Source organism: Sinocyclocheilus rhinocerous, unplaced genomic scaffold (assembly GCF_001515625.1).
Source record: "Sinocyclocheilus rhinocerous isolate Xijiao unplaced genomic scaffold, SAMN03320098_v1.1 scaffold119, whole genome shotgun sequence".
NCBI lineage: Eukaryota > Metazoa > Chordata > Actinopteri > Cypriniformes > Cyprinidae > Sinocyclocheilus > Sinocyclocheilus rhinocerous.
Window position 1 is genome coordinate 1727957 of NW_015654491.1, and position 23094 is coordinate 1751050.

The following is a 23094-nucleotide window of genomic DNA, read 5'->3' on the forward strand; positions in this document are numbered from 1 at the left end:
AAGTCATAAAAACAATAGATGTATTGTTCAAAAGTAAGAATGTTTTTGTTAGTAGTTTTTTTTTTTCTTGCAGATGCCAATTGGTTTGATATTTTGTTATATATTTATATATATATATATATATATATATATATAAATGCAATGACATTCATACATTAAGTGTCCAAATACTTTTTGGGGCGCCTGTATCTATTTCTCCCTTACTTCCTCTAATGCAGCTTTGCAATGTTGTTTCAGATGCGTCAGGCCAGAAGGCATTCAAGCCCCTGTATTCAGAGATACACACCACGTGTCACTCAAGGCAGCACGTATGTGAGCTCCGCCCCTTTGATCCGCCCCTTGTTTCCTTTTCCTCGCTTCGCTTTAGAGGAGTCGCTAACGCACATTCGCACGCGGACGTACTCTCGTAGCTTAATCTTTTCCACTTCGCTTTTCCAGAATAACTTCACACATATGCGCACACCTAACAGTTCAAATGCAGAAATAAACTTATTCAACAGTTCATTCCAGAAATGCATTGTTTTCCCGCTAATTCTACCTTTGTTTTTTTTCTCATGTTTCTTCTCAACCCTGTGGCTCCCTCATTTGAACTAACAGTTATTGACGCACTTCTCCATTTCTAATGCTTGAGCCTCTCTGCCAGCCCACTGCAGTCTCCTGCTACACACCCAAAATGCATGTTTCACACGTTTCGTTTGCTCATCTGTATTTCATTATTCTTTATCGTTGTGTGCAACATGGTTCATAAAGTTTGACTTTTATTTGCTGTTTTTTTTGTTTTTTTTTGTTTTACCTTCCTAAATGATGATCCAAACTGGTAATTACTGATTAAAATAAACACAAAACTATATTCATGGCCCATTTTGCTTCCATTATGTGATATTTATTAGTGAAAGAATATTAGATGAGAGAAAAATTTAAAATAGAACTTTATTTTATCCTTTGGAAATTGATTGGATAAAAATAAGAGCTTTTGGTAATGTGATCATTGATTTTAAAACGTTCAGTTGTCTTCTCTATAACATTATTTTTAAAGTTATACACATTCAACTTAAGCACATTAATGCATTGTTGTTTACACATTTCCAAACCTCACAAATTTGCTCATTATTTTGTGTGTGTCTTATGATGAGGTTATGTGTGCTTTAGTGTTTCAAGTTGCATTTTGGTGTCTGTTTCATGAAAGTCATCCAAACGTCTCAGTAATGACTGGGAGTAAGCTTTCTGTCTTGTGAGGTAAACCCTCGAGTCTTGGACATCAGGTCCTCAATCACTGCTGTTATTAGATTAGACATGTCTGTGCTTTCTCACATGATTGTTAGGTCAAATGTTTTGGACAGTCTAAAAGCAATGACTGAGATGCTTTTTTGTTGTTGTTGTGTTGCAGTTCTCAAACTGATGATAATATTTTTATATCTGGATTCATTTGTAACTCTAAACACAGATGCAGTTTCAACCTTGTCTCAATATTTGTCGACTTTCCTTTACTTACGTTCTTATATTCATTTTGTCATTCAACCTTTCTCACACCACTCTTTTCTTTCATTATGTTTACCTCTGTTTCTCTCTCCCACCTTCTACCTAGGGCTGGGCGATGTAGCTTAAAAATAATTGAAATTTTTCAGTCTTTGACAATATTTAACACACATCTCAATTAGGGTTGCAAAAAGGTTGAAAATTTCCAGTAAATTTCAGAAATATTCCAGAAATTTTGGAAACTTTCAAGGATTTTTTTGGAATATTCCAGGGATGTTTTGGAAAGTTTCCGGAAATTTTCCCCCCTTTTGCAACCCTAATCTCAATATTTTTCTATTCCCTCTAATAAAAACTTAAAGGTGATTTTATTTGTTAAAAATAGATATATTTATTTATTTTAAATTAGAGTAACTATTATTGATACAAAATGACCATTGTTGTAGATCCTGAATATTGTATGTGTGTATGTGTATGTGTATGTGTATGTGTATGTGTATAGTTGAACTGAAATACAATAATAATCCATTTAAAATTCGTAATGTATGCACCAATATTGCAGGCTTTTGAAAGAAGTTTCTTATGCTCACCAAGATAGCATTTATTTGATTAAAATTAGTAAAAAACAGTAATGTACAACCATTTTCGTTTATTTAAAAATTTCAGTATCACATGATCCTTCACAAAATCATTGAGATGCTGATTTGCTGCTCAAACATTTTTTTTTATAAATATGATCAATATTTATATAATATAATATAGGTTGTGCTCCTAAACAATAATACATTTTTCAGGAATCTTTGATGAAAAGAAAGTTTAAAAGAATGTCAGTTATTTGAAAAATAAATATTTTGTAACATTATAAATGTTTGTTTGTCACTTTTGATCTTTTTAACGCACCCGGAATTAAATAAATAAATAAATAATAATAATAATTAGTCAAAAAAAAGTTTTTTCTACTCCAGCTTAAGTTTAGAGATGCTATTAAACCTCATGTTCTTAATGTGCTTCATGTTCTCATATTTAAGAATTGTGATACAAGGGCTGCTGTCAAAATCTGGCTAATGACAGTGTCTTTATGAAACTTATTGGCCAAAAGAAGGCTAATTTCTTTTTTTTTCTGAGTTCTTAGGAAAATCAATTGTTCAGTCCAGCTTCTACCTCTCTCTACTTCTCACGTTCTCTCTCATGTTGTGTTTTCCAGTGAGTGGGACAGCTGGGCTCTCTGAGTACTAACACTTCTGTTCTGGTGCTCTGCTGGCTCTGGTACTTCTCACCTTCTTTTGCCAAGCTCATCTTAAACTTCTAATACATTTCTTGGATGTTCTTACTCACAGCTGAGACTGCTCTCAGACATTACCACACTGAATCAGTCTTAACGCTTTCCTAAAAACGCTTTATTCAGACCAGAACTTACATAGATGTATTCTCTCCCTCGGTCATCCCATTTAGGAGTTCATTGTTAGCGGCTCCTGTTTCTACCGCCAGCACACGAGTCACGCCATCTCCTGGACGTCCAGCCCTGCTGTGTCAGCAAACCCAGAATGCCGTAGTCCCACGAGGCCTGGCATGGGACAGCGAGCACTTCATGAGCCTGCTGCCCCTGCCCCGCCCACACGCCCGCCTGTCACTGCAAGAGACCCGCCTCTCCAAGTGACTCACGAATCGCCGTGGCGACGACGTAGCAGCTTTGGAATGTGTGACGCTGCTTTGCCCCAACTTGATCTGGATAGTGCGGATCTTCCTGTCAGTGAGGTCTGACAGTTTTACATTAAACTTTTACAACTAACTCTGAAATATTAAGGTGTGTGTGCCGAGTCTAGGTGATGGAAGGATGATTTGGGGATGGATGACCAGGCGTTCGGATCCAAACTGATTCGACCCGACCTGTTGACCAAATTCTGAACTTTATAACAGGTTATGTCGGATAAAAAGCTTCAGTCATGTTCATCTAAAACAGGATCACTACCACAATGAATCAGACACCAAAGATTCTTCAAAGTACCTCCTAACCTTTGAGCGTCTATTGAAAAGTGCTGAAAGAAAAGAAACATTTGAGGAATATGGATTAAATATCACCTAAACTGAAATTGTTTCTGGGACTGTGTCGGAGGAAGTGAAAATTTGTGCTATCCCATGGATTGGAATTTGGAAAGGGCTGTTTGAGTGCTTGTGTGAAGTGTTTCCTGTTAATATCCAAGAATTCCCCTTTACTGAGCATTACTGAACGTACTTCAGTTTTCCTGTGTTTTTTTTCTGTACAGTTTCCTATTTTTAAAAGTTATTCTATGTGCTGTTAATGTGACTAATTTGATCCTGTGGACTAAACTGGGGGTTTATTTTGACTGACATCTTTTATCTACAGTTACACATATAGGTGAATTGAATTCTTGTAGCTGTGATATTATTGTTTGTCTCTTGCTTCGCTAAACGACGAATCAAATGCACAGTTTATTTAATAACTCAATGTGTTGGATACAGTTAAGCCGAGTAGACTAATGCTGAATAATCTGCCCACATCCCTGTCATTTTCTGGCATTCTGGGTATGACTGTACATGTCTGACCATATGAGTGAGAGTTTGCTGTTGATTGTTCATTTTGTTTTTTGTGAGTTGTTGGGATTTGAGTATGACTACTATGATGAAATGCTTTTCAGTGTATGTTTATCTTTGCACTGATTCATTTTTGCCCTCTGTCTAAAAAAGTGCCTGCGTCTTTTTCTCTCAAAGGTCTGGCAGTTTTAACCCCCGTTGTTTTTTTGTTTTTTTTTGTGCTGTAACCATTTTAATCTTGTTTGTTTATATTATTTATTATAAGAAAAAGCAATAAACCAAGTCTGAATTTATGTTGTTGATTTAAATGTCACATTTTAGCTTTCCATACAAAGAATTTACATATGTGAAATGTTTTGATATTGTTTTTTTCTTCCTCTGGACTCATGTTACCATCAGTTATTGAAAACTAAGGCTTTATTGCCCTCTGTTGGACATTTAAATCTACTGTCGAAAACACCTGTTAAACTGTTGTAAATAACTCCACTCATGACTTGTTAATTGCAATACTGTTTAAATAGATTAGGTAATTTGAGCAAACTATCAAAACACTTATTCTTGGCCCTATAATAGTCCAGTCCAGTTGTCAAAATACATCCATGGTTTTACATGTCCTGTGTGTTGTCCCATGTAAATTTTCACTTACCTCACTAAAACTGTCACATTAAGGAAGTGATGTCACCAACAGCAAAGGCATCAGCTGGGATAATGCTGGCAAACATTTTGTTGTCAAGATTTCGCAAGGCCTTTGGGAAAAGGTAGAGCACAACAGTCAAAATAACAGTTTTAAAAGGGATAGTTCACCCAAAAATGAAAATTGCATTATTTACTCACCCTAATGTCATTCCAAATCTGTATGAGTCCTGTAATTTTCTGTATGAGATATTTATTTCTTCAGTGAACCATTTGCAGCGTAAATGTTAATTTGTGTATGCAAAGTTATTGTCACATGGAAAGGTTTTTTTTTTTTGACCTCATGCTCTATGCCCCTTGTTAATTGTTTTGCTTTCTTTTTGCAGGAACACTTCAGGAAACCAGATTAAGGTATTTATAAGCTAGTTATTAATTGTGACTTTTCATTTTTCAGAAAAATGGACAGATAAACTAATATATATTAAAATATTTTTTATTAAATATGAAATAAAATATAAATATTAGAAAATTCCTTCACAAAGTTGAAGGACTTAAAATACTAAAAATTAAAAAATGAAAGCTATAATAAAAATTAGAAAAGCACATAAATTTACTAAAACTTACAGCAACATTAAAATGAAAAGTGAAAAAAGCTAATTCAAAATATGAATAGATACACTGGGTAGTTCAAGCACTTTCTGTTATAATAATTATTTTGGAGTCTCATGCATAACAGATGCTAAAACCACTGTTAAGTTAATTAACAGATTTATGTTGCCTGAAAAGAGCTTGTATTGGGATACAGGCAAAGAGTACAGGCAACATTTCTCTTGTTCACTTGCCATCTTTAGCTGTGTTTTCAAGTTGCCTACAGTATGGTGTTTGCTGCGTTTCAGTGTTGTTGTTGTTGTCATTGAAATTGAAGTGATAACTAAATCATTAGTCAGAAGTGTCCAACTTAATAGTCTTTGTTCACGAGGAAAACCATAAAATCACCCTCTTCGAGTTTTTTGTTTCCACTTAACCACAAAAACAACCCAGCCTTATAGACCTCAGGCCAGGGGCCTCTCCCATGGCCAAACCCCTCGTAAAGATGCCAGCACTAAAACAGCCCAAGGGTCTGGTCAGTGAAAGCGTTTAAAGGGGTCATATGATGCTGCTAAAAAGAACATTATTTTGTGTATTTGGTGTAATGAAATGTGTTTATGCGGTTTAAGGTTAAACAAACATTATTTTCCACATACTGTACATTATTGTTTCTTCTCTATGCCCCGCTCTTTTGGAAGACCAAACAATGTAGTTTAGCTTTCGCAACGAAACAGCGTCACACACCATGGCCTTGAGTGAGCGGAGGCCGGAGGCCTAGAGTATGCGGGAGGCTAAGTTATGCCTTCTTTCTTTGCGTGAACATTTGGGTGGCGTTATGCAAATCTTCCCACATAGTGATGTAGATATGTGGGGGCGTGTTAGAACGAGCCGTTTTAGGTAGGTGTGGTTGTCTCTTAACTTTTATAAAGAATATCTCTTTGGATTTGCGACTTTAGTCTTTGCAACTTTACAGATCTTCTTTATGCACCAAGAGCTTGTAACACTCCAAAGAGAAAGGAAAAATTTAAATCGCATCATATGACCCCTTTAAAGTCAGTATTTAGACTAATTATTTTTATTTTTTAATTAATTTTTGGGCATGCAGCATCATAAATATAGACCTACCACTAGAATCTCAGACATTTAGTTTGTGTGCGAACAAGCTCTGCGAGACGTATTATAGGCCTGTAAAATTCCTGGACTCACTCTCATTCGTAAACGCTGCACTCCATGCGTTACCACAAAAATGTTTATTAGGCTTAATTCAAGCGCCTGTAAATTATAGCAGGTAGCTGAAACTCAGCCTGCCACAAATAAATGACTCTGTTTGCTGCAAGCTTTTTGCTGCAAGGTTCAATTAATTTGCTATTTGGAAGATGGGGTCTGTTTACCATTAGATTCATAAATGTGATAGTTTTCCATAACAACAATGGAAACGCATAGAAAGAGGCCCGGATACACATTCTTGCTGTGTGTTTGTGGTAGATAGGAATTAGTTTATTTGTCTTCCTGTGGGTTTTTTACACATTTAACTACTGGCACCTGAGTCATTAGAATTAAGTTGTTATAATTCTAGTCTTGAGTAAAAGCTTAAAAGGTTTTAGGGAGATTGCATTTATAGAAAGTTTAAAAAAATATTCCTGGAACTCCATTAAACATATGTTTGCTGCTTTCTTTTCCTAAAAATCCTTCCTCTTCATTCCATCTGTAGCAGCTGGTGAGAACTGGAAATATGGTAAGCAACTAGATAACCACATAATATTAATATTACTTTATAATAATAATATTTACAGATACTGAAACTGTTCTCTGGTTCTCTGTACCCTGGTCTCCATGTATGTTATTGCTTCATAAAACATCACATTGTTAAAACTATGGTTAAAATAGTTAAACATTCAAAAATGTCTGCTCCGTGTTTGTATTAAACATAACCATAAGGCATTTTTCTTCAGGGAAAAAGGCGTCTTGTCTGAATCGGGAGAGAAATATGCACAGATCAAGCACCATTTACAACGGTTTAAAGTAAAAAAAAAAAAAACGTCTTGATGGATTTTTTTTTAACAAACAGGCAACTATTCACTTCACATTACGTTAATTGATGGAATGGAGTCGTGCATACTTATGAATTATTGTGATGTTTTTATCAGCTGTTTGGACTCTCATTCTGATGGCATCCATTCACTGCAGAGGATCCATTGGTGATCAAATGATGTTACATTTTTCCAAAACATCATCTACATTTTGAATGGCCTGCATGGTGTACATTTTAAGCAAATTTTCATTTTTGGGTGAACTATACCTTTACAAAATTACAGAAACATCCTTTAATAGTTCTGTCAATTTAATAGTTCTATCTATGAGACATGAGATCCTTCATCTATCTATCTATCTATCAATCATTTTATTTTTACTTATTTATTTGTTTGTTTTTTTGTTTAGTTTTTTCGAAAACTGTTACCATGGTACTAGCAATGTGTTTTTATACAGAGGTAGGTTTTCGCCACAATTTCAGGAACTGGATTTTCATCAGAGACCGCTTTGCTCTGATTGCACATCAGTCTTAGAGAGTTTTCCCACATCCAGGCCAATCGCAGCGCCTGTTGTCATTGTGGTGAAGTGTGCGCGTGGAATCCGGGGCGCTTTTATAAACGCTGCGCCAGCAGAAACTCAAGAGACGCGCATTGTGCTCGCTCCCGGCGCACCACATTTACACAGCTCGGTCCAAAGATTATTCCCGCTTTATTCAGCAGCTCAGTTGGTCTAGTTAGAAATTAAATACCGCGTAGTTTTCAATTTGCTTTCCTTGTTTATTAAACTTTGATCAACATGATTTGGGTAACTTTGTTCTGCATCTGCGTCTTGGTAACATCGCTGCAAGCTGATGCGCGCCTCACTAAGCGCTATGTGATCGGCGGATGTCCAAGTCAGTGTGATAAGTCCATGTGTCCGTCGATGCCAAAGGACTGTCCGACAGGACAGGTGATGGATCACTGTAACTGCTGCCTGGTGTGCGCATCCGGAGAGGGAGAGGCGTGCGGCGGGGTGGGTAAGCTGGGGGACCCGGTGTGTGGAGAGGGTTTGGAGTGTTCCGTGACCGGAGGAGTGGGCTACTCCGCTACCGTCAGGAGGAGAGGGAAACACGGTATCTGTGTGTGTAAAAGCAGCGACCCGGTGTGTGGCAGTGACGGGGTCTCCTATCGGAACATATGCGACCTGAAGCGGGACAGTAACCGAGCGCAGAGTCTGCAGCAACCGCCGGTGCTCTTCATACAGCGGGGAGCGTGTGGGACGGGTGAGTAGTACCTCACCCAAACAAACAGAAGAGCACAGTTTACCTGTCCTTTTACACTCTTTACAGTGGTACAGTATAAGTACATGAGTACGAAATAATAGGCTATTAATGAACAATGTGTATTACTTTCATTCACATACTTTCATAACTACTGTTAATTTCACATGTGATAGATAGATAGATAGATAGATAGATGTGAGAGAAAGAATGATGGATTAGTTGCGTGAAAGAGAGAGGGAGAGTCCAGATGTTGGCAACAGATGCAGATGACATCTTTGCCGGATGGTATATTCATCATCGGCCAAAAACGTCTGCAAAACTGTGCAGTGCACCCCATTCTTGCCATCTTGTTCCTTTTGTAAACCCTCTTGGTTGGCAATGTTGGTTTCTTTTTATACAATTAAACAGCAGACAGACTAAATTTTAGACAAATTTGGTAGGCATATAAGGAGGAAAGTGCCTTTCAGTTGATAAACAAATTGGATAAACATCAAAATTATGTCTCCGTAACAGAAACTTTGTGTTTGAGTAAAGCGTATGTGTTTGTGCCTGTTTTATCATGTTTATGATGAACATGGGGCCATTCTTGATCCACAAGGTCAAACTGAGTGTAAAATGATCAGTGCCCAACTTCAGCCATGCATCTTATTTACTGCATAAGTCTCTAGCACTTGCTCATCAGGTACACAAATACAGTCTGACCCATCAAGACCACTGTGAATGGACAAAAACCAAAGCAGCTTGTGTGCTCCTTTTGGGAATATGTGTGTGTGCCCTTAGAATATTCCGTTTCACCTCTTAAAATGAAGTCTCCCACATCTTAATTTCTGTGTTTGTGTGTATTTGTGTGAGATAGGTTATTCATGGGTTATTAGAGATTAATTTGAGCAGGTTGCAAAGGGTTTAACTTTATGAGATTGCATTAAAATTATAAAGTTCCTATTTTATATCCTTAAATGAGATGAAATGTGGTCTCTCTTTATCTTGTTCCTTGTTCCTTCATTATTCTTACTGAAAGAGCCTCAATGTATTCATTTTGGCAGACACTGGCTCTTAAATTGTGGCTGAAAGTGGATAGTTGTCTTGATCTGGATAGTGGATTTGTGATGGTGAATCCTCACACACACTTGTTGGCTCACAAACAATTGTGCAAAAAAAAAGGATTAACTCCTCATGTCAGTTATTGAGTATGAGCACTCCAAAGCCTGTTCTTTAGAAGCTTAAATATTTAGGATACGTTCGGCATAAACGTTGACGCGTCTAGTCTTTGCATATTGGCCTAATAAAGGCTCTAAGCAAAGTGCCAAGCTGTGAGAGGTCTGTGGCTTCCAAGTCCTGGCCTCACCTAAAGAAAACACACTGTGCTGCAGAGCTCATGATGTCATTTGCATCTGGATCTGAAGTTCTGCCTACATCTCTGTACACTTCTCCTTCGCTGGCTGCAGATTTAGGTCATATTGTGAGTCTTATGCATTCGTCAGCAAACAGATTTTTACTGAAGCAGAAAGTAAGTCATCCAGGCACCCTCCTGCAAGACTAGATGTTTTAGTCTGTTTTGGGTTTTGGATGATTGTTATTGAAGGAAATGGCCTGCACACCGCTAGCTCAAGAAGGGGAATGGGAGTGACACCACCAAATGCTTTCCAGTCTCACATCGCACCTTGAACCGTTATATTAGCGCTGTTCTAAAACCTAGTTAACTGCCTTGCTGTCTACTGGAGCCTACAGTGACATGATATGAAATGTTTTGCAGAGGCATCAATTAGACTCATGATCACTACAAAACATTAAAGGAATATTTCTCTCAAAAATGAAAATTTGGTGAAAATGTTCTCATCCTCAGGCCATCCAAGATGTAGATGAGCTCTTCTTTATCAGAACGGATTTGGAGAAATTTAGCATTACCTCACTTGCTCACCAGTGGATCCTCTGCAGGGAAAAGTGCAAAGGGCATCTTAAAATGAACATTTAGCAAAATTGGGCAGCTTAAAAATTTTCCCAAACCTTATGAGCTGCTTACAAAATTAGTTTTATGTATAAGGAGTAAGAAAAAGATGAAGTGAATGTTTGTGTGTATGTGTGTTTATGTGAATGATTTATTAATATTACACTGAAAAGCTGCTTTGACACAGTCAGTATTGTATAAAGTGCTATACAAATTAAGGTGACTTGACTTGGCTCTTTGGGAGCAGCCAAAATCTCTATACGGGCTCTGAGCTGGAGATAGTAGTGGGCAGTGTGTGTGTGTGTGTTTAAATTTATGGCAGTGTTCTTTTGCATGGTTTTCATTAAATATTTCAAGCTTGTTTCCCAAAGCTTTTTGTATTTTGTGTCTTTTCATTGTTTTTCTGCTGGCAGTTCTTCATTGTGATTTGTCTTTTTTTCTTGTTCTTGCTCATGCTAGTTTGTTTGTATGTGTGTATTAAGAACCAAAAATCACATTTCCTTATTGCAGTGTAATGTATAGCCATAGCATTGAAATTCTCTCATGATACACACACTCAGCATATCTGTGTTTGTATGTATCAGGCTTTTAATTGCTCTCTGTAGTGTGTATGTGCAGTGGTTTATGTGCTTTTATCTGTTTTTTTTTTAATGTTGTGTGTGGTTTTCGTAGGCGCTCAGAGGTTTGTCCCATCCAGACCTCTGTAGATTTGTTTAGTAGCCCTTCAAATGCTGATGAGGCACATATTTCTCCCGTCTCTGTGGCTTCTCTCTTTCTCTTTCTTTCTCAAATCTTATTTCACCACAAAATAAAAAGAAAAAAAAAATTAATAAAGATAATAGCCTATTTATTTTATTTACTTTTATTTTTCATTTATTGCATTTTGACAATATTACATTCTCATGACAATTAATCCTGTTATTTTATATACAGTGATTCTTGATATTAGACTGTAACAGTATTTTTTTTGTCATTTAAATCATTTTTGCTGGTGATTTTTCTTCAAAACTCAAAACAGCAGTGACGGTGTGCGTGTGGAGGTATTGTTTGATATGGTTAGAAAAGTATCTCATCCTTTCAATGTCTCTTTGTTCTGATAATTTATATTGTTTAAATTCTAAGCTTTTGTTATTTTGTGTGTGTGTGTGCGCTCTGTTTGTGCAGAAACGGCTTTTGTTTAACTCTTCAATTAGCATGTTATGAAAGACATGTTTATTTATGAGTGTAGTCAAGTGTTTGAACTCTTTTTATTGATACTAACACACACAATCTCACACAGATCTACACATGGATTTTTCAGTCTAGAAATTAACTATCTATGAGAACAAGAATAGACAGGCACATAAGTGTGAATGAATTCTGTTATGACTGGATCATGAAAAGAACAAGAAAGGACTCATTATTTGTTTCATTAAATTCATTCGTCAAATTCATTTATGTCTCTTTCTCACTGCCCTGGAGCCTAGAGCTTCTCCCTTCCCTCAAACACTTGCAAATAAATTTTCTCCAGCCCTCTTTCTCTGACAGCCACCTCTCCTTTAGTTTCTGTGCTTCTGTAGTATAATATAGGACAGGACTTTCCCACAGTAAGGACTCGTTTCCTGCTCTCTACTCACCTACATAGGCCTCGACTGAACTCAAATAAGCACACATCTCCAGTCTGAATCCTTCACAAACCCAGCAGAGAGGCCTCAGACAGAGCTTACACAACTGTAACTGGACACCATAACTATAACTCCGAGCCACAGGCATGACCTGTTCATGTTCACAAGGTTTCATCCCTCACCGATTCTATTGACTTTTGTGAGAACTGTGCTAGCCAGGAGTGAGCTCTCCCTATGCCAGAAGCTGTTTCAGAATAGAATAGACAATTTACTCTTCTCCTCCATACATTTAGAGTTCCTTTCAAAAGATTTGGGGCTGTAAGATTAATTTTTTTTATGTTTTAATAAGTCTCTTATGCTTACTAAGTCTGCATTCAAAAATAGTAATGTTGTGAAATATTATTATAACTTTAACTATTTTCTATTTGAATATATTTTCAAATTTAATTTATTCCTTTGATGGCAAAGGTGAATTTTCAGCATCATTACTCCAGTCTTCAGTGTTACATGGCCCTTCAGAAATCATTCTAATATACTGATCTGGTGCTCAAGAAACAATTCTTATCATTATCAGTGTTGCACTTGTGTTGATTAAGATTTTTTTGGAAACATTTGTCTATTGTTTTGATGAATAGAAAAAAAATCTAACATTATAAACATTTTTACTGTCACTTATGTGTCCTTGCTGAATAAAAATATTATTAATAATTTTTTTTTTTAACCTACTGACCCCAAACTTGTGAACGGTATTAGCAAATATTATTAAAATGTCCTGGCTTGGGTAGAAATACCTGAGTTGATCGAATGCAAAATCTTTGAACATCTGGCTAGAAAATTTATTCTCTTGGAGTCTTGCAACTGCAGATACAGTAAAGCTATTTTATCATGCTAAATATATTTTAAAATCAAACTTTTAAGTGGACACTTTTAGGCAGCATTTAATCTTTTGTCCAGAAGTCTTGCCTTTTCTTTTTAAATTTGCAATGTGAACAGTTTTATGTATACACTAAATTTCAAGATGACATTCTGGAATAAATTGATGGTTCAACCAGCTTTCACAGGCTGCATGTCTCCACCTCCCCGGGATCTCTAGGACAAATGTCATTTCATTCTCTCAGACCATATGTTGTAATCTGGCAGTGTTTCAGTTAAAACACAAACGGCTCATATTTGTGCAGGCTTTGATGTATTTAGTTCAGAGCCGAGCACATTCTTGGCAGGTTTGGCTACCAGCCCAGTAGTTCTTTAAAATGAAACTTTACTAAAATTTTACTGAAGTAATAAGCCAGGTTGTGTGTTACAATGATTGAACCACAGGTTAGGTGTGTTCTGAGCTTGTGCCTTTTCTTTTCATAAATGTTGAATAAATTGTTAAATTAATCACTGACAAAAATGAGGACAAACACTTGTTCTGCCATGTTATAGTTCATTAGCATAGCTGCAGGAAGTTTACGTTTGCCACGCAACATAGCAGCTCATCCAATCAGAATTTAGGGTAACATGCACTTTAGAATAGGGAACACATATTCACTATTAACTAATAGTTTTCCCTGAACAAACTCTGAAATTGCTGTTTATTAATAGTTAATAAGTTGTTAAGTTTAGGTATGGTGCCGGATTAAGGGATCTAAAATATGGCCATGCAGAATAAGGCATTAATATGTGCTTGTAAACTAATAAACTGCCAAAATGCTAGTAATATGCATGATAATAAGCAACTAGTTAATAGTGAGATTTGGTCCTTAACATAAAGTGTTACCAAATTTAGAGTTGGAAATCTCTATTTTTTTAATAAGGTGACTTTACATTATTGGATTATTGATGCACCATTTTACTGCAGATAGGCAATGTGAAAGAATCCTCATGTGAAAGGTAGCCTATACTTTTTTCCATCTTGACGTTGAGTTTTACTGCTGTTTTTTTCTCACTTGTTTTGATAGCTTTTCTCAAAACATGTGATTTTAGATTGAATGCCTTGTTTAATGTTAGTCTGGAGCTGGTCAGTCTCACCACACTGGATGTTCTGTCGCCATAAAATAAACTTTTGTTTCCTTTTTCCTGTTGGTCTGCAGAGGATGGTTAGTTGTGATGGGTTGAATTCTGTGCCCTGTACTGTGTGTTCAAACATTTCATCAGATGAAAATGAGTCAGCAGATGCACAAACCCATGCATGTGCGCATGTCAACAATGATTTTGGTTCTTTCAGGATTGGCAATGTGATTAACTGCCAGATGTTGCAGTCTTGCATCTCTGAGAGCAAAGGTTATGGAGTCTTAAACCATAAATGCATCAACAGTAGCACTGGTTAAATCATTTTGATGCTTGTAGTGGAAGTGTGGCCAGAATATGCACTAATAATTCATAAAATGTCCAGAAAGGTTTTGTTCTGTCAGAGATAAGAGGTTATGAATTTGTTTAAATCTTTGTGATCCTCTTGGGTTTCAGTACCTGACTGTGGGCCAAGATGAGACAAGCATGTCTGATTCTATTGTCTCTACCAGGGTATTTGACCTAATCATATGGTCTGTCTTTCAAAGAGGAAAAAAACCCAAATACTTTTCCATCACATGGCTAAAGGGAGGATTTGTTTAGAATTCTTTGGCCTTCAACTTCCCAGAGTAAATCTCCAGTCCAGTCAGTCTGATATACGCTAAATGTAAGATTAATTTAGACATTTGATGACTGAAGAGTTTATTTGCATTCCCAATATTCAAGCATAGTTGACCTTTTAGAGCAACTTTTAGTGTCCTAAATTCTCTATGGCAGAATACAGTTAGATGCAGTCTCAGGGTTGAACTTGAGTTCTTTTTTTTAATGCTGTTAGCTCAACAGTAATACAGCAGAATGGACCTCAGCAACCCGTTTCTGCTTGTTCCTGTTCAACAATAGCCCTGGACATCAAACTCCCAAACTTTCAGCTAGATTTTTAACCACTGTCACCAGTATTCAAGCATGTGTGTGCATTCTGCATGCATCGTGGTAGAGGGAAGAGAAGAATTGTTGCATAAAGTCATTATTTTTGTTTTCTTTGCAAACAAAAATATTTGCGTAGCTTTATAAAATTACGGTTGAACCACTGATGTCACATGGACTATTTTAACAATGTCCTTACTACGTTTCTGTGCCTTGAACGTGGTAGTTCCCTTGCTGTCTATGCAGGGTAAGAAAGCTCTCGGATTTAATCAAAAATATCTTAATTTGTGTTCTAAAGATTAAATAAGGTCTTATGGTTTTGGAACGACATGAGGGTGACTAATTAATGACAGAATTTTCATTTGTGGGTGAACTATCCCCTTAAGACATACTTTTTTGGGGGCGTTAAATAATTACACAAATAACAGTACACCGACTACTGCAAACCTTGGTAAATCACCTTGTATGATTCATTTAAATACTCTTCTCCCATGATTTTAATGTTTGAAATGGAAACTACAAATGCATATGCAGTAAGGTCAAATGAAATAAAAGAACTGTGTCCATGCTGATGTGATGTTTCACTGTGTGTCTTTAGAAAATCCTGACAGTAGTTTTTAACGCCAAAAGAGGGTTTGCACTGGTGCAGGCTGTTAGTAAATTTGGCCCTAATATTTTATTCAGCAAGGACACATTACATTGGTCAAAAGTACAGTAAAGACATAATGTCATAAAAGATTTCTATTGCCACAACAATATTAAGCAGCACAACAGTTTTCATAAGTTCAAATGCAATAAAATAACTGTGTCCATGCTGATGTGATGTTTCACTGTGTGTCTTTAGAAAATCCTGACAGTAGTTTTTAATGCCAAAAGAGGGTTTGCACTGGTGCAGGCTGTTAGTAAATTTGGCCCTAATATTTTATTCAGCAAGGACACATTACATTGGTCAAAAGTACAGTAAAGACATAATGTCATAAAAGATTTCTATTGCCACAACAATATTAAGCAGCACAACAGTTTTCAGCATTAATAATAATAAGACATTCCTTGAGCACCAGATCAGCATATTAGAATGATTTCTGAAGGATCCTGTAATCCTTAACATTGGAGTAATGGCTGCTGAAAATCCAGCTTTCACAATATTGCTGTTTTTTAATCAAATAAATGCAGCATCGGTAACCTTCACACTTCTTTCAAAGGTATTAAAAAATCATATGGACAATGCATTTATTGGCATATATATTTATTTACACCAGAAAGCTAAAATTTAAGAGTTAGGTTGTAAAATGGATGAGTAAAGTGATCCGGAACATTTTTTTCCACAAAACTGGGAAGATTTGGTGTTAAAACTATAATTAGGTTGAATTACTCAGGTCAGAATGCAAGCCAGCGCAACGCTGGATATGACTTTAATTACACTTAAGCAAATATTATAACTCTTCATAAACCACTCCACTCTTTCATTTTAATGTTCCCTCACTGAGCACAAACCGATCTGGCCACAGACACATTTATCTTTTGAACTTGCATGCTTTCCAACAGCCAGGTCTTCTTGGGGGTCCCTGTGATTCTGTATAATTAAAAGGGCTCCTCCATCATTGCAGTGACTGTCTTACTGATTGGATCAAATGACAGCTGCTGTCGTCTGTGCGTTTGAGTCTGTGATGCATTCCAAAACAGTCTGACCCTGAGGGTGATGAAACAAGAGAGTAAAATTAAAAGAGCAATTTTCATACATTTTATGTATATTATGAACTTTTGAGTGCTGATAATAAACTCCCTTTGGTTGAAAGGGAAAAAATATCTCTCACTCCTTTTCCTTCATGGTGAAATTACAGAGGACGAGAGTCAACATTTCCAGACATGTCCTCCAAGAGACACCTCAGATCATGCCCCTCACGTGTCTCTCTCTGTATGTGTGTGTGTGTGTGTGTGTGTGATGTTGACTTACGTAAGCAACAGAAGTCCCATATATATATTTAAACAGAAAAATCCCACCACTTGTCTTTTTTTAGTTAATTACTAGTCTCTTTTTCCTTTCTGTATCCTGTTTAAGGGATGTCATTTGATATGTTCAGATGTTTGTCCTCTACTGTCCATTTCTTGCGTTATACATTCTCATTACATCTCTTTTTTTTGTTTGTTTGTTTCAGCTATCCATGATAACCCCAACAGCCTGAGATACAAGTACAATTTCATTGCAGATGTTGTAGAAAAGATCGGCCCTGCTGTGGTTCATATTGAACTGTATCGCAAGTAAGTTTCTAGCGTTATTATTAGTCTACATTAAAGAGGAATATTTGACCAAATGTCTCATTCTTTCCATCTGTTTCCATCTCTCTTTCATACTCTTTGTGTCTTGTTTAGGATGGTGTACTCAAAGCGTGAGATGGCTGTGGCAAGTGGATCAGGGTTTGTGGTGTCTGACGATGGCCTTATTGTGACAAACGCCCATGTGGTAGCCAATAAAAACCGAGTGAAGGTGGAGCTTAAAAACGGAGCCTCGTATGATGCTAAGATAAAAGATGTTGATGAAAAAGCAGATATCGCCCTCATAAAGATCGATCCACCGGTAAGAGGAAACAACACAGCACTGCTGCTGTAGCACATTCCATGAAGACGATAAACATGTCATTCTTTAGCATTAGAAGCACAAATTGCATTAATTTAGTTTGAGTTAATTGCTGTAATTTAGATTTCATTTAGACTAATTCTTGCAACCCTGGATACACATTCTCATGTAAGGTTTTTACTTTACATTTTGTCTGTTTAATTTTGATGTTTGTTTAATGTTTATTGCTAGAAAGATTTACAAAAAATCCTAAACTTTGCTTAACAGGGTGGAAAATCTCCTGGAACATGAACAGTAATTAAACCAAATCATATAGCAGCTATAATAGCTCCGAGCCTGTAAATATCAGGTAACTATGACAACATTCAGGGTGACATACGGCAGGATTTCCCTTTTAGCTGTTCACCCGTTTTAGGTTGACTAGATACAAGGGTAAATTAGGCTGAGGATGGTAAAGACAGTAGGATATAAATGCATGCAGAGAGAGGGAAAGTTTACCAGGCCTCAGGGACAGATATTGTACTCTCTTCATCAGGCATAAAAGTGTTTTAAGCACACATATTCGCACAGTGACTTAAAGGCTAAAGTAATGCCCCAGAAAGCTGTTTGCTGAACTGTTTTAATGACCATTATTCTCTCAGCAGGAACTTAGCTTGTTTAGCCCACCACAGACAAAGCATCTGTGTGGTTTGTGTATTGAGGTGGACAGATTGAACAGTTTTATGAAGCCACCTCACTATGGTTTATAAATGGAAACTGAGGTTTTATTTTTGATCCTGCTTGTTTATACTGAAGAGGTTCAAGCCTGAATACGAAATGCAATGCACCAAACATGTCAGGCTCTGTTTTAGAATATAGTTACTATTAGTGCAACATAAAAAACCAAGTCCAAATAACCTAAGAGTGTTTCATTAACAGAAAAAACAGATGGCCGTGCTAAAGATTGCAGGAATTCAAACTTGGCATCTATATTTCAGCAATTACTGCAATCACACAGCGCTGTAATATTTGGAAAGGAGACTTTTCATGTAACCAAAATAGGAACATTACTAACCCCGTAATACAGAATGACCAACGCAATCCTTTTAAGGCATCTTAGGTGAAATTTTTTTATTACCCACAACCCCCTCACTCACTCAGGTCAGTGTAGTGCACTGTGCAAACTCTTAAAATATATGTCATGCTGGCTGATAGACACCAGGCAGCATGTTTGGCTGACAATCCTAACCTCACAATCACTCAAGCTCTTAAACATATGTTCTCCAGAGAAATAAAGCACACACAAGCCCAGACTGCAAGGTTGATCCGATGTTCCCAAAGAATGCATACTGCTCCAAGATCAGATTCCTCGATTGCTTCTTATCCCGATCCCTGTAGTATCCAACGGCAGTGCCTATAGTCTGAGATGATTTATGTAGCTCTCTCTCTCAGCTGGTGTTTCTGATGCTTCTGGATTGAATTTGAATCAGTGGGCTCTTTAATGCCCAGCTGCTAAAGAATTTGCCCCAGTTTGAGTGAGTGATCTTGAATGACATCATATGGTCGTGTGTGTGTGTGTTTGAGAGAACTTGTGTGTGCCTGTATCCCTGTAAGCAATTACTGCAATTTCTTCCCTTTTTCTGATGCATGTTGAGAGGTTTTAAGTAGGTCAGTACTGTTAAACTTTCATTAAGTGCGTTTACATTCACAGTTATAATCGAGTTTTTGAGTAGTCCAGGTACAGTGCGAGCTGTCTGAGTCTAGAACTTTTACAGTCAGAGTAAAACAAGTATAGCATTTTAAGAAGATAAATTACTGCTTTGGTCTGACTGAAATAGAACTTTTAAAGTGTATGGAAACATACTTAATGTTACTTTAAAACCATTTCTAAGTATTTTACATTGTGTTTCAAAGTATTTGTCAGTTCATGCATTCTCTGGGAATTGAACCCTTGACCTTGGTGTTTCTAGCACCATATTGTACTATTTGAGCTTCAGGAATGCTTCAGTAGTTGTTTACGCTAGTAGTATGTAGTTACCTTCAGCGAACCCGCACTTTTCAAAAAAAAAACTCGTAAAACTAGACAGTCTAATGTCAATACATAAGTAAAAAACATAGCGATGAACAGCAGAATTTAACAGGGTATTTCACCCCCAAAAAAATTGTCATAATTTACTAGAATGAAAAAATAATGTATTTTGAAGAACATTAGGAACCACACATTTCTTAAAATATCTTCTTTTATGTTGTACAGAGAAAAGAAAGTCATACAGTTTTGGAACAACATGTTGGTGTGTAAATTATGATAGAATTGTAATTTTTGGGTGGCGTATTCCTTTAATATTTAACAAATATATATATATATATATATATATATTTTCAGTCTGCTTGGCTATAGCAAAACACATGATAAAAATAACTCATTGTAGCTTATTGTCATGCTGCTCTGATTTTTGTTGATGTATTCATAGTTAAAATTATTAGTTGCACCACTAATTTTCACAAGTTACTCCCCAAAACTGCAAACTTCACAGTCTAAACTCACATTCACTCACACGCAGTATGCTCATGCCTTGAACTGATGAGGAAGGAATGAGTGTATATATCACACAATGCAGTTTCACTCATGCAGAAAATGGGCAGCACATGTTGGATGCACTGAGAGGGGAGTCGTAGAGCAGATTATTTATTTTCTTCTCAATCTTTTGTCCTTTACGCTGTCTTTCTTCCTCCTTCTCTCCTCCTTTTATTGGTAGCTGTCTGTTTCTCGGGAAATCATAACTCTGTCTGCACCAGCCAGACTTCAGAAACAGAAAAGAGGGGAAAGTGTTTTCCCTCTCAGAGAGAGTGAGCGAGAGAGGAAATGTGGTTAGGGACTGAAAATGAATCCATATGTATGTGTATGTGGACACAAATTTCACCCACATTCAAGGCAACGCTGTACGGATGGGGAGCTCTTGAGGGTCCAACTTCCACGATCTGTTGAACTTCCCATCATTCCTGTTCCCGAACTCAGAAGCTCCTGGAAAATTAATCATTTTCATGTCTCAGCCCATCACACATTTAGTCAACTCATTTGTAAATCTCCCATGTCTTCCTTTCCATTCCTCTGCTCTGGTCGTGAGCCAAGGCAAAGAGAAAGTTTCCCGTTTAATTTAAGAGCTTTAAGGCTAATACATAGCTTGCACACACACACACACACAGGTTTTCTTTGGATTATTGATGTTCCAGTGTCCTAAAATGCAGTCCAGACTACTAATGTGGCTGACTCCTGGTTGGGCCAAAATGAGTCATTTGATATTACAGGGTAAGAAATTATTTACACGTAGGAACAGAGAAGCAGTTTTGGCCATGTTGAAGCAAGAGTGGAAGTGCAAATTCAAAGAGGATATACATGGTATAAACTACAATGTGGGACAGTGACGTGGAAATAGTATGTCACTGAACACCCCTCCCCCCAAACACACACTCAGAAACTCACAAGTCTGAACTCATCTCAAGTTTGAAGAATATAGTATCATTCCAGGTTTCAGGCTGATTTTTCCAACTGTTCTGTGATTGAATACATCAAGAACACATAGGAAGGAAGGAAAATCACAATTAAGGTTTCTTTAATATCTCAATTGTTTCTTTCAAAATGCAACAAGAGCAGCAAATGGAGCCAAGATGTTTCCAACATCTCAGATTTTTAGTTTTTTCCTAAAAAAGGGTCCTGGTAAGCGCATATGTCTCCTCTAGAGTTTTAAATGAGATCTCAAGCCTCAACTGTCCAAGTATACATATCACCTGACTTTCATAGCAATCACACAATGCAGGGGCCAGTTGTAACCTGATTAACTTGCTGGAGGAAGATGATTTACAATTGAGTTATTAGTCTGTTGTTTGTTAGATAACAGGCAGGTTTGATTTCAGGTGTACTAAAGCATTTACATGACATTTTATAATACACATTATTATTTTATTTTGACAATGTTTTAGCGTGCATGTAAATACACTTGATATCTCAGACATGAGCACGAAAACTAAAAAGTCTGAAATTTCCATCTGAACAAAATCAGATTGATTCAAACATTTCTCATCATATCCTTCTAGGATCAAATTGAGAGAGTGAACCATTGTGAGTGAAGCTCTCCACATTTATTTTATAGCTGTTTACTGTTTGTCAATAATTGTCTTATCTGTGTCTGTTTTTATTACTCGTAGGAAATTTTCAGAGAAATCCCAAAGACAAGGATTAGGCTACTTAAATGAAACATAATTGAGAACTCTATTAAAGGGGTCATATGATGTTGCTAAAAAGAAGAATATCTCTTTGGATTTGAGACTTTAGTCTTTGCAACTTTACAGATCTTCTTTATGCACCAAGAGCTTGTAACACTTCAAAGAGAGGAAAAATTTTAATCGCATCATATGACCCCTTTAAGTCTTCCTCTGGGGTTTTCTCTGGGAAGAACCTTCAATAGCTCACTCACTGAAAATAACCTACAGCCACATCCAACACAAACTCACCAAGTGGAGAATTTAGTGCTAGCAATTAAACTGGCGCTTATCTTTTAAAGTCACTCACAGCGCAGTAATTAAAGGCACAAAATGGGACGAGGTGCCTACTGACAGGCACAATGATGGCAGAGCGGGACAGTGATCTGAGTAACTCCAGTTCCTTTTTACTGCATGTCTTTTGAATTCTGCTGTTTCTGCTTTTGTTCAGATTGTGACTAACTGCAAACTGATGTTTAAAGGCAGACACACATTTTTAGTAGTGCATGGGAATGTCAACCTGTGGAAACTCTGTGTAGCTCCACAACAACCTTATAATAATAATCTAAACCTTCGACTGACTGTGTTACCCATTTTGCACTTGCATAAGTGCTTGTTAACTACTGGAATGGTTGTAGGCAGTGGAAATGTCTGTTTCAGCTCTACAAACTGCTGTTTGATTAAAATCAACTCGAAAGGAAATTAAAATCACCTAAAGAAATATCATACATCACTACCAATTTTATAGGTGAAGAAATGTTCACTTTTATTTCTCCACATAACATAAAGGTTTGAGAGGTGTCCTAACACTTAACAGAAAATCAAGTGGTGTTTGTTTTCATTGTTTTTGTGTTGTTGTTTTTTCTGACATGAGTCTGGATGGTATGTGTATATAGTATATCTCTATTGAAAGTAGATAAAATCCTGTTTTGCCGTTTTCTTTGCCTTCCTTGTGACACGTCTTCTACCTCTCATTGGAGATCCCTATCCTAGCCTTATCTTGGAAGTCTTATGGGAATGACAAAGTCTTTCTCAAAGTTTTTCTAGTGTTTCATTGTCATTGGGTGAGGGTGAGACTGTTTTTACATGTCCCATATTGACTGGTATTTTCAGACTGCAGTATCATTAACAAAGACACCTGGGTAAGTGTTGTGCTTTTATAGGCCAGATGGATGCAGGGGCTTCTGCTGGTAAACGATTATAAGGAACTGCTGACCTGTAGTCTCACATAGCAGAGCTTTATTAGAGTTCATGGCCTGTTATGGTAACCTCACAACCTGCT

The 23094-nt window shown here is 36.9% G+C and overlaps 2 protein-coding genes across 5 annotated transcripts in view; both read left to right on the top strand.

Annotated features, from left to right (window-relative positions):
- The window catches only part of LOC107717121 (pleckstrin homology domain-containing family A member 1-like), a 25097-nt gene extending 14309 nt beyond the window's left edge, over positions 1-10788 (top strand). The window contains exons 12-13 of one of the 4 annotated variants that reach the window (XR_001637287.1): positions 2926-4244; positions 10777-10788. Coding sequence is in view for 3 of the 4 variants with exons in the window: in XM_016523787.1 (XP_016379273.1) it covers positions 238-312; positions 2926-3234 (384 nt within the window). In the remaining variant the exon portion in view is untranslated. Of the gene's footprint in view, positions 1-237; positions 313-2925; positions 4592-10776 lie in introns of those variants that run through there. The other 3 variants (XM_016523787.1, XM_016523786.1, XM_016523785.1) reach the window with 3 other exon arrangements.
- The window catches only part of LOC107717120 (serine protease HTRA1A-like), a 22386-nt gene continuing 7169 nt past the window's right edge, over positions 7878-23094 (top strand). Inside the window, exons 1-3 of the mRNA XM_016523784.1 lie at positions 7878-8539; positions 17158-17260; positions 17372-17576. Of these exons, the coding sequence (XP_016379270.1) occupies positions 8074-8539; positions 17158-17260; positions 17372-17576 (774 nt within the window). The 5' untranslated portion in view covers positions 7878-8073. The remainder of the gene's footprint in view (positions 8540-17157; positions 17261-17371; positions 17577-23094) is intronic.